Source organism: Pogoniulus pusillus, chromosome Z, assembly GCF_015220805.1.
Source record: "Pogoniulus pusillus isolate bPogPus1 chromosome Z, bPogPus1.pri, whole genome shotgun sequence".
Taxonomy (NCBI): Eukaryota; Metazoa; Chordata; class Aves; order Piciformes; family Lybiidae; genus Pogoniulus; species Pogoniulus pusillus.
In genome coordinates this window covers 3,217,981-3,237,318 of record NC_087309.1, presented here as the reverse complement: position 1 = coordinate 3,237,318, position 19,338 = coordinate 3,217,981, and the positions used below count along the sequence as shown (strand labels likewise).

Sequence of the window (19,338 nt, the reverse complement as noted above, 5' to 3'; positions counted from 1 at the left end):
CATCAATGTCCTGCCATAGATCAGCACACCAAATAGGCTTTCCTTTCCTCTGCCAACCATTCTTCTTCCAGTCCTTTAGCCAACCCCATAGAGCATTGGCTACCATCCACGAGTCGGTGTAGAGGTAAAGGATAGGCCAATTCTCACGTTCAGCCACATCAAGAGCAAGTTGAACAGCTTTTACCTCAGCGAACTGACTGGATTCTCCTTCGCCATCTTTCGTTTCGGTAACTCTCCTGGTTGGACTCCAAACCGCTGACTTCCATATTCGCTTGTTCCCAACAAGACGACAGGAACCATCTGTGAACAAAGCATAGTTCTTTTCCTGATCAGAGAGATCACCATAGGGAGGAGCTTCCTCAGCACAAGTTGTTTTCTCCTCTGGAGGTTTGGAACAGTCTGTGCCTTCTGGCCAGTTGGTGATCACCTCTACCAGACCAGGTCGGTCAAGATTACCCATTCGTGCTCGCTGGGTTATCAAAGCCATCCATTTAGACCAGATTGCATCTGTGGCATGATGTGGTGATGAACCTTTGCCCTTGAACATCCAGTTTAGAACTGGAAGTCTAGGAGCTAAAAGCAACTGTGACTCAGTTCCAATCACTTCAGAAGCTGCTTTCACTCCCTCATAGGCTGCTAGTATCTCTTTCTCTGTTGCAGTGTAATTTGTCTCTGAACCTCTGTAGCTACGACCCCAGAAACCAAGTGGACGACCACGTGTCTCATTTGGAGCTCTCTGCCAAAGACTCCAAGTTGGACCATTGTCACTGGCAGCCATGTACAAAATGCTCTTAATGTCTGGACCAGATCTCACAGGACCCAAGCCCACTGCATGGACTATTTCTCGTTTGATTTGATCAAAGGCTGCTTGTTGTTCAGGTCCCCACTCGAAATTGTTTCTCTTACGAGTCACATCATGCAGAGGTTTGACAATCTGACTGAAACCAGGAATGTGTAGTCTCCAAAATCCCACCACACAAAGGAAAGTAAGTGTGTCCTTCTTACTGGTGGGAACAGCCATGGTAGAGACTTTGTTGATCACATCCTGAGGAATGTAACAGCGACCATCCTGCCACCGCACTCCCAGAAACTGAATTTCTCTGACAGGTCCTTTGACCTTGTCTATCTTAATGGCAAAACCTGCTTGCAACAGAATGTCAATGATTTTGTTACCTTTCTTGAAGACTTCCTCAGCAGTTTGGCCCCACACAATGATGTCGTCAATGTACTGGGTGTGCTCTGGAGCTTTACCTTTCTCCAGTGCATTGTGGATGACTGAGTGACAGATGGTTGAGCTGTGTTTCCACCCCTGAGGCAAACGATTGAACTGGTACTGGATTCCTCTCCAGGTGAATGCAAACTGAGGCCTGCACTCCTTTGCTATGGGAATAGAGAAGAAAGCATTAGCAATGTCTATGGTTGCATACCATTTAGCCTCCTTCGATTCTAGCTCATACTGGAGTTCCAGCATGTCCGGCACAGCTGCACTCATGGGTGGTGTCACCTCGTTGAGGGCACGAAAGTCAACTCTCAGTCTCCAGTCGCCCGTAGGTTTACGCACAGGCCAGATGGGACTGTTGAAAGGTGAATGAGCTTTCTCGATGACAGCCTGACTCTCTAATTGACGAATCAGCTGATGAATGGGCAACAAAGAGTCACGGTTAGTTCTGTACTGCTTGTGGTGCACAGTTTGAGTTGCAATTGGCACTTCCAGGTCCTCTATGTCATGATGTCCCACAACTGCAGATTCATCAGAAAGTTCAGGTCTAACAGACAATTTCAATTTATCATCCTCAATCTCTACAGATGCTATTCCAAAAGCCCATTTGTGACCCTTAGGATCTTTGAAACAACCTTGTCTCAAAAAGTCAATTCCCAGAATGCAAGGCGCATCAGGACCAGTTACAATAGTATGTTTCTTCCACTCTTTACCAGTTAAACTGATCTCAGCCTGTATCTTAGTTAACTCTTGAGATCCACCAGTGATTCCAAAAATAGATATGGACTCTGTCCCTTTGCAATTAGATGGCAATAAAGTACACTGAGCACCTGTGTCAACTAAAGCCCTGTATTTCCGAACTCTTGAACTGCCAGGCCACCTAACGAATACATTCCAATAGATTCGGTTCTCTCCACTATCCCTTTCCTCCTCCTGGCTGGAGGCAGGGCACCCCTAATGCTGAACATGGCATGTAGGGTGTACACTGTGATTGGTGTTGCTGTGAGAGGAACTGCAACTGTTGGAACAATTGCAGTTGCTCTCGGGAGCTGAAGAAGTGACAGCTACTTTTCTGGCATTGCTGCCTCTGTTTCTGCCACTCTGCAGATCCCTGACTCTCTTTGAAAGAGCTGAAGTAGGTTTACCATCCCATTTGTTCATGTTCTCACCGTGTGTGTCACGCAGAAGTATCCACAGTGACGCACGTGATTGCTGCTGTCTGGGTGGAATTTGTCTCCTCCTGGGCTGGAATTGCCTTGCAGGAGGTGGGCATCTGTTCCTGACTGCAGAAACATGCACCCATTCAGATGATGCAGGAATGGTATCCTTTACCAGATTGGTAATGTTTTTGAGATCCTCCTTCAGTTCTTTCATCCTCTCCTTAATGCCATCTCTAATCTCTGTACCTAGAGTTTTTATGGCAGAGACTAGGCCAGAGTGTGACAAGCTGTCCTCTGTCTGACTGAGCTGGTCAGTGAATTCACCAACAGTGAAAGATCTTCCATTATCACTCCTTGCTAGGAATTTACTGGCCAAGATATTAGCATAGGATGAAGGAGCAAGGTTAGTGGGAGCAGGGTTAATGAGATGTGACCAGGTCTAAGGTAAAAGCAAGAGTGAGAGACAAAATGGAGAAAGTTTACTTCTTCTTCCCAGAGCTCTCAGCGAGACTGTGAGAGAAGTTGACATCAATTGTTTTCATTTCACTGCCTGTTATCTAGTTCTGTTACCAAAACATTCCAGCTTGCTTCTAACTAGCACAGCTGTGCTCTCCTCACACCCCACCTGCAGTCCTGGGTGCAGTTCTGGAGCCCCCAACACAAGCAGGACATGGAAGTGTTGGAGCCACTGCAGAGGAGGCCACCAAGATGCTGAGAGGGCTGCAGCAGCTCTGCTCTGAGGACAGGCTGAGAGAGCTGGGGCTGCGCAGCCTGGAGAGGAGAAGGCTTGGAGGAGACCTTGGAGTGGCCTTCCAGGATCTGAAGGGGGCTACAAGAGGGCTGGGGAGGAACTATTGACAAGGTCTTTTAATGACAGGGTGAGGAGGAATGGCAGAGGGAAGATTCAAACTAGCTGTTAGGAAAGGGTTTATTCCAGTGAGGGTGGTGAGACGGTGGCACAGGTTGCCCAGGAAGGTTGTGGCTGCTCCTTTCCTAGAGGTGCTCAAGGCCAGGTTGAATGAAGCCTTCAGCAACCTCTTCTAGTGGGAGGTGTCCCTGCTTATGGCAGGGAATTGAAATTGGATGAGCTTTGAGGTCCCTTCCAACCTAAACCATTCTATGATTCTATGATTCTAAATATGCAAAACCTAATGGTATTTAGAATAGATTAGAATCAATCAGGTTGGAAGAAACCTCCAAGCTCATCCAGTCCAACCTAGCACCCAGCCCTAGCCAATCAACCAGACCATGGCACTAAGTGCCTCATCCAGGCTTTGCTTGAACACCTCCAGGGACAGAGACTCCACCACCTCCCTGGGCAGCCCATTCCAATGCCAATCACTCTCTCTGTGTAGAACTTCCTCCTAACATCCAGCCTAGACCTCCCCTGGCACAGCTTGAGACTGTGTCCCCTTCTTCTGTTGCTGGGTGCCTGGCAGAAGAGACCAACCCCACCTGGCTGCAGCCTCCCTTCAGGTAGCTGTAGTCAGCAATGAGCTCTGCCCTGAGCCTCCTCTGCTGCAGGCTAAACACCCCCAGCTCCCTCAGCCTCTCCTCACAGGGTTTGTGTTCCAGGCCCTTCACCAGCTTCGTTGCCCTTCACTGTCTGGAGAACATCTCTCTTGAATTGAGGAGCCCAGAACTGGACACAGCACTCAAGGTGTGGCCTGAGCAGTGCTGAGCACAGGGGCACAAGAACCTCCCTTGTCCTGCTGCCCACACTGCTCCTGAGCCAGCCCAGGAGGCCATTGGCTCTGCTGCCCACCTGGGCACACTGCTGGCTCATCTTCAGCTCCTCTCTCCCAACACTCCCAGGTCCCTCTCTGCCTGGCTGCTCTCAGCCACTCTGTCCCCAGCCTGTCGTGCTGCTTGGGGTTATTGTGGCCAAAGTGCAGAACCCTGCACTTGGCCTTCTTCAGTCTCACCCCATTGGCCTCTGCCCACCCATCCAGCCTGGCCAGGTCCCTCTGCAGGGCTCTCCTACCTTCCAACAGCTCCACATCTGCTCCTAGCTTGGTGTCATCTGCAAACTTACTGCTGCTGGACTCAATTCCCTCATCCAGATTGTCAGTAAAGATATTGAACAGGACTGGGCCCAGCACTGACCCCTGGGGCACACCACTAGTGACAGCTGCCAGCTGAATATGGCACCATTCACCACCACTCTCTGGGCTCCAGCACTCCGGCCAGTTCTTGACCCGTATCAGAGTGAATCTGTCCAAGCCACAAACTGGCAGCTGTGCCAGGAGCTTGTTCTGGCAGACGGTGTCAAAGGCCTTCCAAAATGCAAGTAGACTCCATCCACAGTCTGCCCCACATTCACCATGTGATCATATCTGCAATATATTTACAGTGATACATAATTTTTGTCTGGCATGTCATGACACAGTGAATTGGATCATGTTAGACTTTGTCTGCTGTCTAATGCAATGCAACATAGAAGATAAAATAAATCAAGGAGAGGAGCTCTATTAGACTTGATAGCTCTTGTAAATCAAGTTGTGTGAGAACAGGCCAATGCTGTAGACTTCAGATGATGGTTGAAATCCTGAATCTTTGAAACACAGCAAATGCATATCTTAAGGGCCATGTACAACTAGAAATGGAGCAGTGTGGTGGTTTCTGAGTTCCCCCCTCACAGTTCCCCCCTCCCTCACAAACTTACCAGGCAAGCTCAGCTGTCTGGAAGCTAAGGAATTAAGCTATATTTACAGTGTGGCACAATTTACAAGGATATATGTACAGATATTTACCACTATATGCAATTGTAGAATCATAGAATCGGTCAGGCTTGGAAGAGACCCCAAGGATCATCTAGTTCCAACCACCCTGCCATGGGCAGGGGCACCTCACTCTAGATCAGCCTGGCCACAGCCTCATCCAGCCTGGCCTTAAACATCTCCAGGGATGGGACCTCAACCACTTCCCTGGGCAACACACTCCAGGTTCTCACCACTCTCATGCTGAACAACTTCCTACTCACATCCAGTCTAAACCTACCCATCTCCAGCCTTGCTCCATTTCCCACAGTCCTGTCAAGTCCTGATAACCTAAGAAATCCCTTCCCAGAATTATATGATGGCCGAACCCAGAGAGTGGTGGTGAATGGTGCCACATCCAGTTGGCAGCCAGTCACTAGTGGTGTGCCCCAGGGATCAGTGCTGGGCACAGTGCTGGCAGAGGCCAATGGAATGGGATTGAACAAGGCCAAGTGCAGGGTTCTGCACTTTGGCCACAACAACTCCAAGCAACACTGCAGACTGAGGACAGAGTGGCTGGAAAGCAGCCAGGAGGAAAGGAACCTGGAGGTGCTGGTAGAGAGTAGCTGAAGATGAGGTAGCAGTGTGCCCAGGTGGGCAAGAGAGCCAATGGCATCCTGGGCTGGCTCAGGAGCAGTGTGGGCAGCAGGATGAGGGAGGTTCTTCTTCGCCTGCACTCAGCACTGGTGAGGCCACACCTTGAGTGCTGTGTCCAGTTCTGGGCCCCTCAATTCAAGAGAGATGTTGAGGTGCTGGAAGGTATCCAGAGAACGGCAACAAAGCTGGTGAGGGGCCTGGAACACAAACCCTATGAGGAGAAGATGAGGGAGCTGGGGGTGTGCAGCCTGGAGAAGAAGAGGCTATGGGCAGAGCTCATTGCTTACTACCTGAAGGGAGGCTGTAGCCAGGTGGGGTTGGTCGCTTCTCCCAGGCAACCAGCAATAGAACATAGGGACACAGTCTCAAGTTGTGCCAGGGCAGGTCTAGGCTGGATGTTAGGAGGAGGTTCTTCACAGAGAGAGTGATTGGCATTGGAATGGGCTGCCCAGGGAGGCGGTGGAGGCACTGTGCCTGGAGGTATTGAAGCAAAGCCTGGTTGAGGCACTTAGTGCCATGGTCTGGTTGATTGGCTAGGGCTGGGTGCTAGGTTGGACTGGATGATCTTGGAGGTCTCTTCCAACCTGGTTGACTCTATGATTCTATATAAAAGTTAAAAGTAATACAGAAATATGAAACCCCTCCCAAACAGCAAAACTACCCAGAAAGTCTTTCAAACCAACTCCACTCCTTCTTTGCACTACTTCTGTGATGGTTTGGGTGTTCCCCACCCCTCCACACACTTTGGAAATCATCCAGACTAGACTCTGGAAATTGAATGAAGCTTATATTTACAGCTGGCACAATATACAAGCAGATAGTTACAGTATATACAGTAATAGACAGAAATAGATAAGGTAAAAGTAATACAGAAACACAACAGCCCTCCCAGAAACCTGAGTCCCCAGGAGGGGCTCCCAACTACCCTTCCACCTTCTCCCACCCCTCTCAACCTTACCCCAGACATTGTCTTGTGCCTCAAGGAAGAATGGAGGTTTGGCCAGGGGGTTTAGGAAGCAGGTGGATTTATCAGAGAGCTGGAGGATGAAGTTAGAAAGAAATGCAGCTCAAAGCCCAGGCAGTGCCCGAATGCCTGAGTGCCTTATCTATGTGTATGCTCTTGTTCTTATACATCTCAGCAAGCCTATGAGTGAAGTAGATATCGCCATTGTTTCTCTTTCACAGCCTGTAATCTAGTTCTTCTCATCAAAACATTCTACCTAGCTTCAAACTAGCACACCTTCTCCCTTACTTCAGAATCTTACCTTCAACGGGTGAGATATGAGAAGCCAGGTAAAGAGTTAGAAGCAGAATGATTAGTTTGAGTTATACTGGTCCAGGCAAAGGAGTTAATGAAGCAAGCAGCAGCCAGGCAGAGACTGAAGAACTTTGTTATTGTTTCTTGCCTTTATATCCCTAAGCCAAACTAGTAAGTGATACAGACATCACTATTATTTTCTTTTCACAGCCAATGATTTAATTTCTCTCTTTGCCATATTCCAGTTAGCCTCAAACCAGCACAAGCATCACCCATATCAGTGACAAAACTGTTGCCTGAAGCAGACTACAGCTACATTTTATGTTTTCCTTGTGTGCTTGGTTCATTTGTTTCATTTCTGCAGGTGCTTCCTAGAGGCATTGTCTTGGATTTCAATGTGCTGCACCCCATTATGGATGCTTTAGTGATTATTGTGTGCTAGACTCAGAACTTTTAGCTACAGAAGCTCAGTAGTGCTTACTGCAGCGGGTTGGGGTTAACAATGTGGATTCAAATGAACACTATGTAAAGTATATTTTTTGTTGTTCTCAACATTGTGATAAAAATTGGTGTTCATTGTGGTCGCCTTTTAGGGTAGGTTTAATTTGTTTTTCCTTTCCATCCTTTGTTGATTTTGAATGCTTACAGCACTCTTCTGTGTGATTCGTGTCTGGAACCTTTGTAAAATTGATCTGCTGTTTCAGTAAATAAGCAAGGAGTTGCTGTGAGGGCTGTAACCAAGTAGGAAGCCTATGAAGTCATGTCTATTCTTGTTACTTAAATCTGTATTCTTCACTGTTTCTGTTTTGTTTGCTTTAAGGAGGCAGAATACTCAATACTCACTGGATACGCAGTTTAAATGCTTTATTTCATTGTTATGCTGACATTGTGTATTAATGTTTTCCCAAAATACAGGCAAAAAAAAACCTTGTTCAATGGAAAATGGTTTCTTTAATTGCTGTTTTTTGTATTACCTTTTAATATCTGGGGGAGAAAAAAAGAGTGGAGGTGCCATCTTTGTTGATTAAAACAATGTGGGCTTCCCAAAGATGATATTTACACTAGAAAAAGTACAGTGTTTTTCCATAAAGTTTAGAAGCAAATTGTTCAGTTAGTTTAGAAATAAATTGAAAGTAGCTTCTTTGGAAGATTTGTCTTCTAAATCAGATTTCATGTGCCTTCTCAACAGCAGAATAACAACGCATGAATAATAAACCTGAATCTGTGTTCGTCTCTGAGATCCTCAGTCTAAGAAGGACTTGAGCAAGCCAAGTCCAGAGGAGGGCCACAAAAATGGTCAGGTGGCTGGAGCACCACCCTTAGGATCACTGAACCATAGAATCAGCCAGGTTGGAAGAGGCCTCCAAGCTCACCCAGCCCAATGTAGCACCCAGCCCTAGCCAATCAATCAGACCATGGCACTAAGTGCCTCATCCAGGCTTTGCTTCAATACCTCTGGGGATGGTGACTCCACCACCTCCCTGGGCATCCCATTCCAATGCCAATCACTCTCTCTGCCAACAACTTCCTCCTAACATCCAGCCTAGACCTGCCCTGGCACAACTTGAGACTCTGTCCCCTTGTTGTATTGCTGGGTGCCTGGCAGAAGGGACCAACCCCCACCAAGCTACATCCTCCCTTCAGGTAGTTGCAGACAGCAATGAAAGGCTGAGAGAGCTGGGGGTTGTTCAGCCTGGAGAAGGTTCCAGGGAGAGTTTAATTCTTAAAGTGGGCCTAGAGGAAAGATGTGGAGATGTGTTCCTTAGGCACTGTAGGGATTTCGCAAGATGTAACAGTTTTAAATTGAAACAGGGTAGATTTATATTAGATATTAGAAAGAAATTCTTTACTCTGAGGTTGGTGAGATGCTGTAACAGGTAGCCCAGAGACGGTATGAATGGATCCTCTCTGGTAGTGTTCAGTTTTGAGCTCCCCAGTTGCAGAGGGACAGAGTCCAAGGAGGGCTGTGAGGATGATGAGGGGGACTGGAGCACTGCCTGATGAGGAGAGTCTGAGGGACCTGGGGCTGCTTAGTCTGGAGAATACTGAGAGGGGATTTTATAAATGTTTATAAATCTCTGAGGGCTGGGGGTGAGGGGGGGACAGGCTCTGCTCACTGCTCCCTGGGATAGGACAAGGAGCAATGGGTGGAGGCTTCAGCACAGGAGGTTCCAGCTCAACACAAAGGGGAACTTCTTGCCTGTAAGGGTCACAGAGCACTGGCACAGGCTGCCCAGAGAGGTTGTGGAGTCTCCTTCCCTGGAGCCTTTCAAGGCCTGTCTGGGTGTGTTCCTGTGTGACCTAAGCTAGATTGTATGGTCCTGCTGTGGCAGGGGTATTGGACTCAATGATCTGTTTGGGTCCCTTCCAATCCTTCACATCCTGTGAGCCTGTGAGGCTGGGTTTGGATGGGGACTTGAGCAATCTCATGTAGTAGAATGTGTCCCTGCCCCATGCAGAGGCATTTGAACTAGAAAGTTTTAAGGTCCCTTCCAATGCAAAGCATTCTATGATTCTGTGATTTTGAAGGCGATGTGCCCACCTTTAGTTTCTGGATTTGTTCTCCACTCATTTTAATTCTGCAAGAAATTTTCAGAGTCTGATGGGAGTGTTAAGGTTATTTGGGTAATTTTGGTTTTGTACTCTGGATTTCTTTTAGCATTAGCTTCTGTAAGTGCTTATGAGTTTTAGTGTTCTTCACACGTGTTCCTCAGGTCCTTGAAATGGTTCTGCAATGTACCTGCATCAATAACTGACATGTAACCACAATTTGACATGAATGCTGCAGTCAATATCTCAAGAAAGAAATTAACATTAACAGTGTTTGGGTTTTGCTTTAGATATTACATGAGAGACTACAGTAGCAATAATGAAAATACAATTAACTTTCTTTCTCTGTGTAGCCCACTGTTTGTGAACGGGAGCTCTGTGTATTTGCTTTCCAAACATTAGGAGTGATGAACGAAGCTGCTGATGAAATTGCAACTGGGGCTCAGGTAGAATCATTTAATACTTATTGTTTCATGTCTGATTTTCTGTACTATACTCAGCCTTCTCAGTATCTTCTAGTATTTACTTTGACTTGTACTCCCCGTGTGAGTACTGTTTGCTAAGTATATTTGTCCTTTGTCTGCTCTTATAGCTATAAAGACACTGATTTATGAATGATGTTTTCACATAATACTAATGAGATTCTTTCATTGCTTTGCCTCCATTTAATTAGAGTAACCCTGTTTTCATGTTCTGTTGTATTCAATTAGGTCACCTGGGTTGCTAATAAAGGCAGCCATTGTCATTTGGAGATAATTCCCATTTATTTTCACTTAATGAGCCATTGCTACTCTCATGCAATTAATAAGCTACTTCCTGTTCTTGGTGTTGGGATGCAGCTATCCACTGAGCATCTGTTGTTTTGATCATTAAATAGCAGTGGGAAAGTTCTTACCAGTGTTGCTACGTTGGTTTATTTTCCTTCTCAAGGATCAGGAATTTCATATATATATACTTATACACTTACATATAGCCTCTGATGGACTCTCTTCAGTAGCTGCTTTTCTCTCTTGAACTGGAGAGCCCAAAACTGGACACAATACTCTGGATATGCCTCACCAGGGCAGGGCAGAGCAAAGAGGGAGAACCTCCCTTGACCTGATATACTTCATATATATATATATATATATATATATATATATATATATATACTTATGTCCTGACTCTTAAATTCAGTTAACCATCTCATTGTTTCCTCTGAGCATTTTATATGTGCCCTAAAAGTATTTTAAGCTCTTGCTTCCAAATCACCGTTTAATCTTAAATTACAGTAAATTCAGAAGTGAAATGGTTTCGTGTGTGTGCTTATCCGTTAAATGTTTAGACATCTTACTCCTGTACAGAAAATGAGACCTCACAATATGCAGAGTGTTAAAGATGTGTTTAATCAGCGCTAGGTGAAAAGGGGAGGTCATCCTCCAAAGCCCTTGTACGCCTTCACCTTGTTTAGGTGAAATGTTTCTGCTACAAAATCATTCAGCATAGGGGTAAGGGTTAGTACAATTAGTTCTGGGAATGGGTGGAGTTATTACAATCAGTTCCTGGAACTAATTTCTATAATGTTCCACTTCTTTACACATGCTCATTGCCACCTGGTGGTTGCCTTTTAGGGTCTTTGGGAGGAAGGGTGATGTCTTTCTCAGTCTGACCTCTCTACCTTTTGTCCACTTGGCATCAGTTGTTGGTCACATTCTTGGCTGGAGTCTCCAATGTTCTCAACTATGCATACAGTATTCTCCTCCAGGAGAGTGTCTCAAGACCCTCTGTGATGGATTTTGCAAAATTAGTAATCTATATTGATTCTGATACCCAGGTGATGATTGTTAATAACTCTGAAGACTGTTTATTAACATTAAAACTCACCAGAAAACTTATTCACAGGTTCAAAAACTCACAGGTTGGAAACTCATACAGGCAGGGCACAGGCAAAACTGGAGCACTTATTGCTTAAAGCGCCAAACACAAGTATTATACTGGAAGTGGCTTTAGAACCATAGAATCAGACAGGTTGGAGGAGACCTCCAAGATCATCCAGTCCAACCTAGCACCCAGTCCTGTTCAATCAACTAGACCATGGCACCAAGTGTCCCATCCAGTCTTTTCTTCAACACCTCCAGGAATGGTGACTCCACCACCTCCCTGGGCAGCCCATTCCAATGCCAATCACTCTCTCTGACAACAATTTCCTCCTAACATCCAGCCTAGACCTGCCCTGGCACAACTTGAGACTGTGTCCCCTTGTTCTGTTGCTGCTTGCCTAGGAATCATAGAATCATAGAATCAACCAGGTTGGAAGAGACCTCCAAGATCATCCAGTCCAACTTAGCACCCAGCCCTAGCCAGTCAACCAGACCATGGCACTAAATGCCTCAGCCAGGCTTTTCTTGAACACCTCCAGGGACGGTGCCTCCACCACCTCCCTGGGCAGCCCATTCCAATGCCAATCACTCTCTCTGTGAAGAACTTCTTTCTAATATCCAGCCTAGACCTACCCTGGCACAACTTGAGACTGTGTCCCCTTGTTCTATTGCTGCTTGCCTAGGAGAAGCGACCAACCCCACCTGGCTACAGCCTCCCTTCAGGTAGTTGCAGACAGCAATGAGGTCACCCCCGAGCCTCCTTAGGTGTTTTTCCTTGGGATCCTTTGGACTGAATTAATAGAATTCATGTAATCATTTTGGTTGGAAGAGACCTTTAAGATTATAAGGACATGGGAGACAGCAATAAGAAGATTGATTAACAGCCCTGACTGCAAGTGGAATTTTAATAAACAATTTGAAGATTTTGCCCTTTTGCTGAGATAAAGTATTTGAAGTATTTACTCACAAAATTATTATTCCTTGACTCATGGGGGCTAGCCACAGCCCAGACAGTACCCAGGTGCTTTCAGGGAACTCTGTCCTGTTGGCTGCTGAGACTTCATTCTTCCCAGGCTTCTGGGGAAAGGAGGCCGACAGTCTCTGACCTTGTCTCCTGACTCCTCTGGATGATGCTGTTGCGGAGAGCAGGAATTAATACGTGGCTGAGTCGAGAATTTATCAAAAATAGATATTTTTTATTTCCCAAAATCCCGCCCCCACAACTATATATACAAAGATTAATTTAGTTTAATAAACAGGTTCAGTTACATGAGAATTAATCTACACAGATACCATCAATAATCTGACTATTTTGGAAGTCAGAAGTTGGAAAAGGACTCAGCTATTAATTAATAGCAGTTTTCTTACTAAATTAAGCTAAGCCAAATAACTCACTCAGGCTGGCTCATGCGGTCTGTGTTCCTCTTCCTTTCCAGCAGCTGCAGGAGTCGTTAAGGGTCGTTAAGGGTCGTTAGGCAGACAAAGGTGTGTGCCTAACAGGAAAGCGAATCCTTGGTCTCTCTGCAGTCCAGGCAAGGGCAGTGTGTGAGCTCAGGCAGACACATACGTCCAGGCACAGGCAAACTCCAAAGCGGGAACCCCAAAGGCAGGAAGACCCCCAATAGTTATAACCTTGGCTAGACAAAGGGCAGAGTTACCACACCTTAGGCGCGAAAGCGTATGGCCAGTCCCAGCCTGACTCCAGCGCGGGAACTCACGGGGCAGTCCCCACCCCCTTCACGGCTGCAGGGCAGGCGAGGGGGGGGGAAACCAGGCGGCTTTTCCCCTTTCCCTTCGAAGTCCGGGCAGGAGAGGAATTTAGGGGTACAGGACTCCAGGACAGATGTGTATATCTCCAGGACTTCTAGTCTATGCAGGAGACTTTCTGATGTAGGCAGGATGTCTTGCCACGTGCAGTCTCAGCACAATCTCTGGATGGCTATGCAGGCTGATCACGTGCAGGCATTTAGAGCCTGTTCCTGGTGAGCTCCCCAAGTGAATTCAGGATGCAAAATGAGGCAGCAGCCCTTGTGCTACCTGCTTATCCCTTTTATCAGTATCCAGCCTGAGACCAATGGGGCATTGGAAATAGCTTAGCCAATCAGAATATTAGGTGAAGCCAGGGCTTTTGCCCTCCCCTCCCACAGTTGCCTCTGCCCAGCACAGAAGTAGGGGGAGCAGGGGAACATGTCTGGGCAAGCCAACATGGATAAGCCCATGTTTGCCCTCTCAGGCTTACCACCACAACCTTTCAAGCTTAACCCACATCTTTTGTGTTTATCTGATTGATGATGCTTTGTATCAGTGGTCACACAATTAATGATTTAACTAGGTTCCTACACTCTTTGTTCTCTATCCCTTTTCCCTATATCATTACAGAAAAATACATTCCTCTCTGATTTTCTAGACATAATATCACTCACTGTGCATTTCCTGGTTAGCAGCATGGGGTTTTTTGGATGAGCAAACATTCAGTTCAGTTAACTTTAACTAGTGCTAGGGAGCTCAGCCCCTGGCCATAGAACTATATGCCTGAATGTTGCCAGTGAGCATCATCAGAGGAAGAAAGTGGAAGTAGAGTACACCAACTCTGTCACTTGAGAATAGGGAATCTGAAGATCAGCTCTTCATGTGATCATAGTATCATCAGGGTTGGAAGAGACCTCACAGATCATCAAGTCCAACCCTTTACCACAGAGCTCAAGGCTAGACCATGGCACCAAGTGCCACGTCCAATCCTGCCTTGAACAGCCCCAGGGACGGCGACTCCACCACCTCCCCGGGCAGCCCATTCCAGTGTCCAATGACTCTCTCAGTGAAGAACTTTCTCCTCACCTCCAGCCTAAATCTCCCCTGGCACAGCCTGAGGCTGTGTCCTGATGTCTGAAGACTAATATTTGAAGGTCATGTAATGACAAGACAAGGACTAATGGGTTTAAATTGGCAAAGAGGAGATTTGAACTGGATGTTAGGAAGAAATTCTTTACAGTGAGGGTGGTGAGACACTGGCACAGGGAGGTTGTGGATGCTCCCTCCCTGGAGATGTTCACTGATAAGTTAGATAAGGCCTTGATGTTCACTTCAGAGCAGGAGGGGTAGTGGGAGGAGTTTATGCTTTCTCTGACTTTTCCAGCTCACATGCCTATACAAGCTCTTCTTACTCTTCTTTGCATCCCTTGCCAAGTTCAGCTTTATCCATGCCTTGGTTTACCTGACCCCATCCTTATAGAGCAGGGTGACATCCCTATACTCTACCCAGGATACCTGTTCCTGCTTTCATGGCCCATGCATTTCTTTCCCTTTATGTGCAACTGAGAGCTCTTGCACTCTATGTCCTTAAAGATCTGCCAGCTCTGTTCTGCTCCTTTGTCTCTGAAGGTAGTTTCCCAGAGGGTCTGATTGACTATCATCATGAAGAGCTGAAAGTTGACTTTTATAAGATTAGGGGGAAATTACAAACTTCCATAGTACATTATATGCACATTGCACATTAGGCACAGACAATTCAATCTCACTTTTAAAATGCAGATAAAATGCTTAACAGTGCTTAAAAGAATCAGATAAGAGGTTTTGCTGATGGTCCCATTGAACCTAGGTCGCTAACTCTGGTGACAGCCTTGTACACAGCTCTCTGCCAACCTGGTTGATTCTATGAAAGCTAGAAATAGGTAGATTCAGTCTGGATGTTAGGAGGAAGTTCTTCAGCATGAGGGTGGTGAGACTTTGGAATGAGTTGCCCAGGAAGGTGGTAGAAGCTTCATCCCTGGAGGTGTTTAAGGCGAGGCTGGATGAGGCTCTGGCCAGCCTGATGTAGTGTGAGGTGTCCCTGCCCATGGCAGGGGGGCTGGAACTAGATGATTCTTGTGGCCCCTTCCAACTTTGACTGATTCTGTGATTCTGTGGTTGAATTCCTATTCCTGTCTGCAGAAAGAATTGGGCACCTCTAGGGTTTGATTAATCTGAGATGGTTTTGACATTAGCTTAGGATAGTGAGGATCATATCAAAGACCACCACACCATGGTTATTTTTCTCCACCAATTATAAACAGTCTGGGCTGAACAGTAAAAGGTAGGACACTCTCATTCTAGATCTCTGTGTTTTGTCAGATGAATCTTCCTCCAAATCATTTTGTGTAGTGAAGGAGCCTAAATATAGGTGCCCATTTTTAGCAACCATATCTTGCTTTCTTTTTCTGGTGTGCTTTTAGATAGTTTTTTCTAATGTATACACCCCTGCTTTGGCACTCCCAATATTCTGATGGCTCTTTCTGAATTATAATTAATTGTGCTTTCACAGAATCACAGAAGGGACCTCCAGAGATCATTGAGTCAAATCCCCCTGCCAGGCAGGATGCCCTAGGGGAATTCACACATGAATGCATCCAGGCAGGTTTGGAAAGTCTCCAGAGGAGACTCCACAACCTCTCTGGGCAGGCCTGTTCCAGGGCTCTGTCACCCTCACTGCAAAGAAGTTTCTCCACATGTTGAGCTGAAATCTTCTCTGTTCCAGTTTGTAGCTGTTGCTTCTTGTCTGATTGCTGCTGACCACCAAAAAGAGCTTGGCCCCAGCCACCTGACACCCACTCCTCAGATATTTGTATACTTTGATCAGATCCCCTTTCAGCCTTCTCTTCTCTGGACTAAACAGCCCCAGGGCTCTCAGTCTCTCTCCGTAGGGGAGATGCTCCTTGTGGCCATCCTTGTGGCTTTCCACTGGACTCTCTCCAGCAAGTCCCTGTGTCTCTTGAACTGGGGAGCCCAAAACTGGACACTGTATACCAGATGTGGCCTCAATAGGGCAGAGTAGAAGGGCAGAAGAACCTCCCTAGCCCTGCTGGCCACACTTTTCCTGATGCACCCCAGGATGCCATTGGCTCTTTTGGCCACAAAGGCACACTGCTGGCCTATGCAGAACTTGCTGCCCACCAGCACTCCAAAGTCCACGAAGCTGCTTTCCAGGGCAGTCCCTAGCCTCTACTAGTGGCTGTTATTCTTTCCCAGATGGAGGTCCATGCCGTTGTCCTTATTGAACTTCATGTGCTTAGCCTTTGTCCAGCACTCAGTCTGTCCAGCTCTTGTTGAATGGCAGCACAGCCTTAGGGGTGTCAGCCACCCTCCCACCCCCCAAGTTTGTACCATCAGTGTACCCTCTGCAACTTTTAAACTCAAACTCACCTTTCCTTATCTGTCAGAGTCAAAATACCTGAAAATAAGATTCCTTCTTAGCTGATAGCTCCAACTCCATGTAATCTCTGGAGTGAGAGAGGGGCACTGTTTGAGAGCGTAATGTTGTTAGAGGGAGTTGTCATCAGCAAATGCCACCTTGTCTTCCTTGAAAGTATTTTAATCCTTAGCTAATTACTTCAGTACCTGCTGTAAGGAGAAGTCCAGTCCCAGCTCTAATGATCATTACTAGATCCATATCACTTACTACTACTACTACTGGGGAAGAGAGACACAAGTTTTTGTTACATTGTCTATTCACAGAATCATAGAATCAACCAGGTTGGAAGAGACCTCCAAGCTCAGCAAGTCCAACCTAGCACCCAGCCCTAGCCAGTCAACCAGACCATGGCACTAAGTGCCTCATCCAGGCTTTGCTTGAACTCCTCCAGGGATGGTGACTCCACCACCTCCCTGGGCAGCCCATTCCAATGCCAATCACTCTCTCTGGCAACAACTTCCTCCTAACATCCATCCTAGACCTCCCCTGGCACAACTGGAGATTGTGTCCCCTTATTCTGTTGCTGGTTGCCTGGCAGAAAAGACCAACCCCACCTGGCTACAACCTCCCTTCAGGTAGTTGTAGACAGCAATGAGGTCACCCCTGAGCCTCCTCTTCTCCAGATGTTGTACCTTACCTCCTAGTTTTAAGTTGCTCTGTTTTCCATAAGCTCAAAACAACAATCTCTGGGAACACCTAGGGTTTAACTGAGCCTAATCTATGCACATCTTCCCCCATCACAAAGCAATATGCAGATAAAATGCTGAGAAACAATACAGGAGTCAACAGCTGCCTTGGAGGAGGGCTTTGGGGTGGCGTTGGAAGACTGTGCCTCCAACTGTGCCAGATTACAACAGATTCCCACCATGCATATCATAAATCATGAGAACTTTGAGTCACTGTGTTAAGAGATGTGGAGATTCAAACAGTTTTCTCCTGGTGGTGTTTTGTGATGGGAGGCTAAGATGGGCTTCCAGGAAGCAGCATGTATGAGCTTGGGCTGAATTCCAGAGTAATACATTTGCCATCGCAGGCCTTTTGCCTCACCTGCATTCAACCTCCTCATCTCTTGCAAATGCAGATGTCCTGTTTTGAAACACACATCACAGTCAGAGGAAAATAATCAGAGCACCATGTAAGAAGGGGTCATTATTCAAGTAATTTCATTTTTCAGCATATATGAGGTACACAATAACAGGAACTAAGAGAATATTTTTAAACTGATGGAGAAAATTGTCCCTGTGTGCTGAAGGAGCATAGCAGGGGAATGACAACAGCATGACTCACTGTAGCTCAGTCCCTTTTCCCTTTTATCATGTTTCTTATTTTCATTCTGCTTCTCTAAAGGGCTTTTTTTCCCCCCTCTAAATAATCAGACACAGTGGCAGATCTATAATAACTTTTAGAATAGCTTATACTGTGAGATGAGAGCTGGTCCATGTGGAACTAGGGAGGCTTACTAAATACAACTCATTTCAGCTTTTCCTTTCTTTCATGGAAAAATCTTTTTTTTTTTTTTCCACTCAGGAATATTTTCAGAAGGCACAGAAGTAAATGGGGGAAGGAGCTGATCTGCAGATAAATTTTTACATAGCAGCTTTGGATTTCGTTAGGAACTGGATTTAGGTTTTGCAGCTGCCAGGGAGCTGCGTTCCCTCTGTCTTGTGATGGCTGCATTCTGTTTTTAACCTCTGAATTAGGAATTCTTAAAACAGTTGTGAAGAAATCTGTGTCTGAGTCATGTATGTGCCAGCCTGCACACATGTGAGTACGTGCCTGTGTACGTGTGACCTGCGTGATCTTCCTCCACAGCCAAATCTTCAAATCAGAGAGACTCAGAACTGTGTTGTAGTTTTGTAAACTACTTTGGAAGAAAGAGGATCCCCAGTTGTGAGCTGTGCAAATGACTGTTAAATCACTGCACAGTTCTGGCTTTAGCAGAGGCAATATTTACAGGTGTTTCTGTGATTGCAGTCTTCAGAACAGCAGGCAGTGGTACACATCCACAAGCCCTTCTTGAGCAACCTTTTTCACCTACATGAACTGTACGAAGAAGCCAAGATCCATCTGGACTTCATTTCCCTAGAGAATTAATTTAATACAGTAATTAGCACACATTCATAAGAGAGAGAAGAGCTGCAAGAAATGCATTTGATATTGTAGCAGGTTTAGGAACAGGTACTGATGCATTTTGTGCACCCAAAGCCTGCTGAGATCAGTGGAAAAGTTTCATTCCTCAACGATGTCTTGTGGATCACAGGGTTCAAGTAGTACTGGTAGCAGTGAAATACAGTATAGCTATGATATATTAACAAAAAGTAGACTGGAAGATTGTGGTGGCTTTCATAGAATCAAACAGGTTGGGAGAGACCTCCAAGCTCATCTACTCCAACCTAGCACCCAACCCTGGCCAATCAACCAGACCATGGCACTAAGTGCCTCATCCAGGCTTTGCTTCAACACCTCCAGGACAGTGACTCCACCACCTCCCTGGGCAGCCCATTCCAATGCCAATCACTCTCTCTGGCAACAATTTCCTCCTAACATCCAGCCTAGACCTCCCACAACACAACTTGAGACTGTGTCCCCTTGTTCACAGGATCACAGGGTTGGAAGGGACCCAAGGAGATCATTGAGTCCAACCCCCCTGCCAGAGCAGGACTGTATAATCTATCTCATATCACAGGGGAACACATCCAGACAGGCCTTGAA

At 46.3% G+C, this 19,338-nt stretch overlaps 1 protein-coding gene across 2 annotated transcripts in view; it reads left to right on the top strand.

The window, feature by feature from the left end:
- PARP8 (poly(ADP-ribose) polymerase family member 8) overlaps positions 1 to 19,338 on the top strand; it is a 233,677-nt gene that overhangs the window by 186,438 nt on the left and 27,901 nt on the right. For both annotated transcript variants that reach the window (XM_064176855.1, XM_064176854.1), the window contains one exon: positions 9,897 to 9,989. In XM_064176855.1, the coding sequence (XP_064032925.1) occupies positions 9,897 to 9,989 (93 nt within the window). The remainder of the gene's footprint in view (positions 1 to 9,896; positions 9,990 to 19,338) is intronic.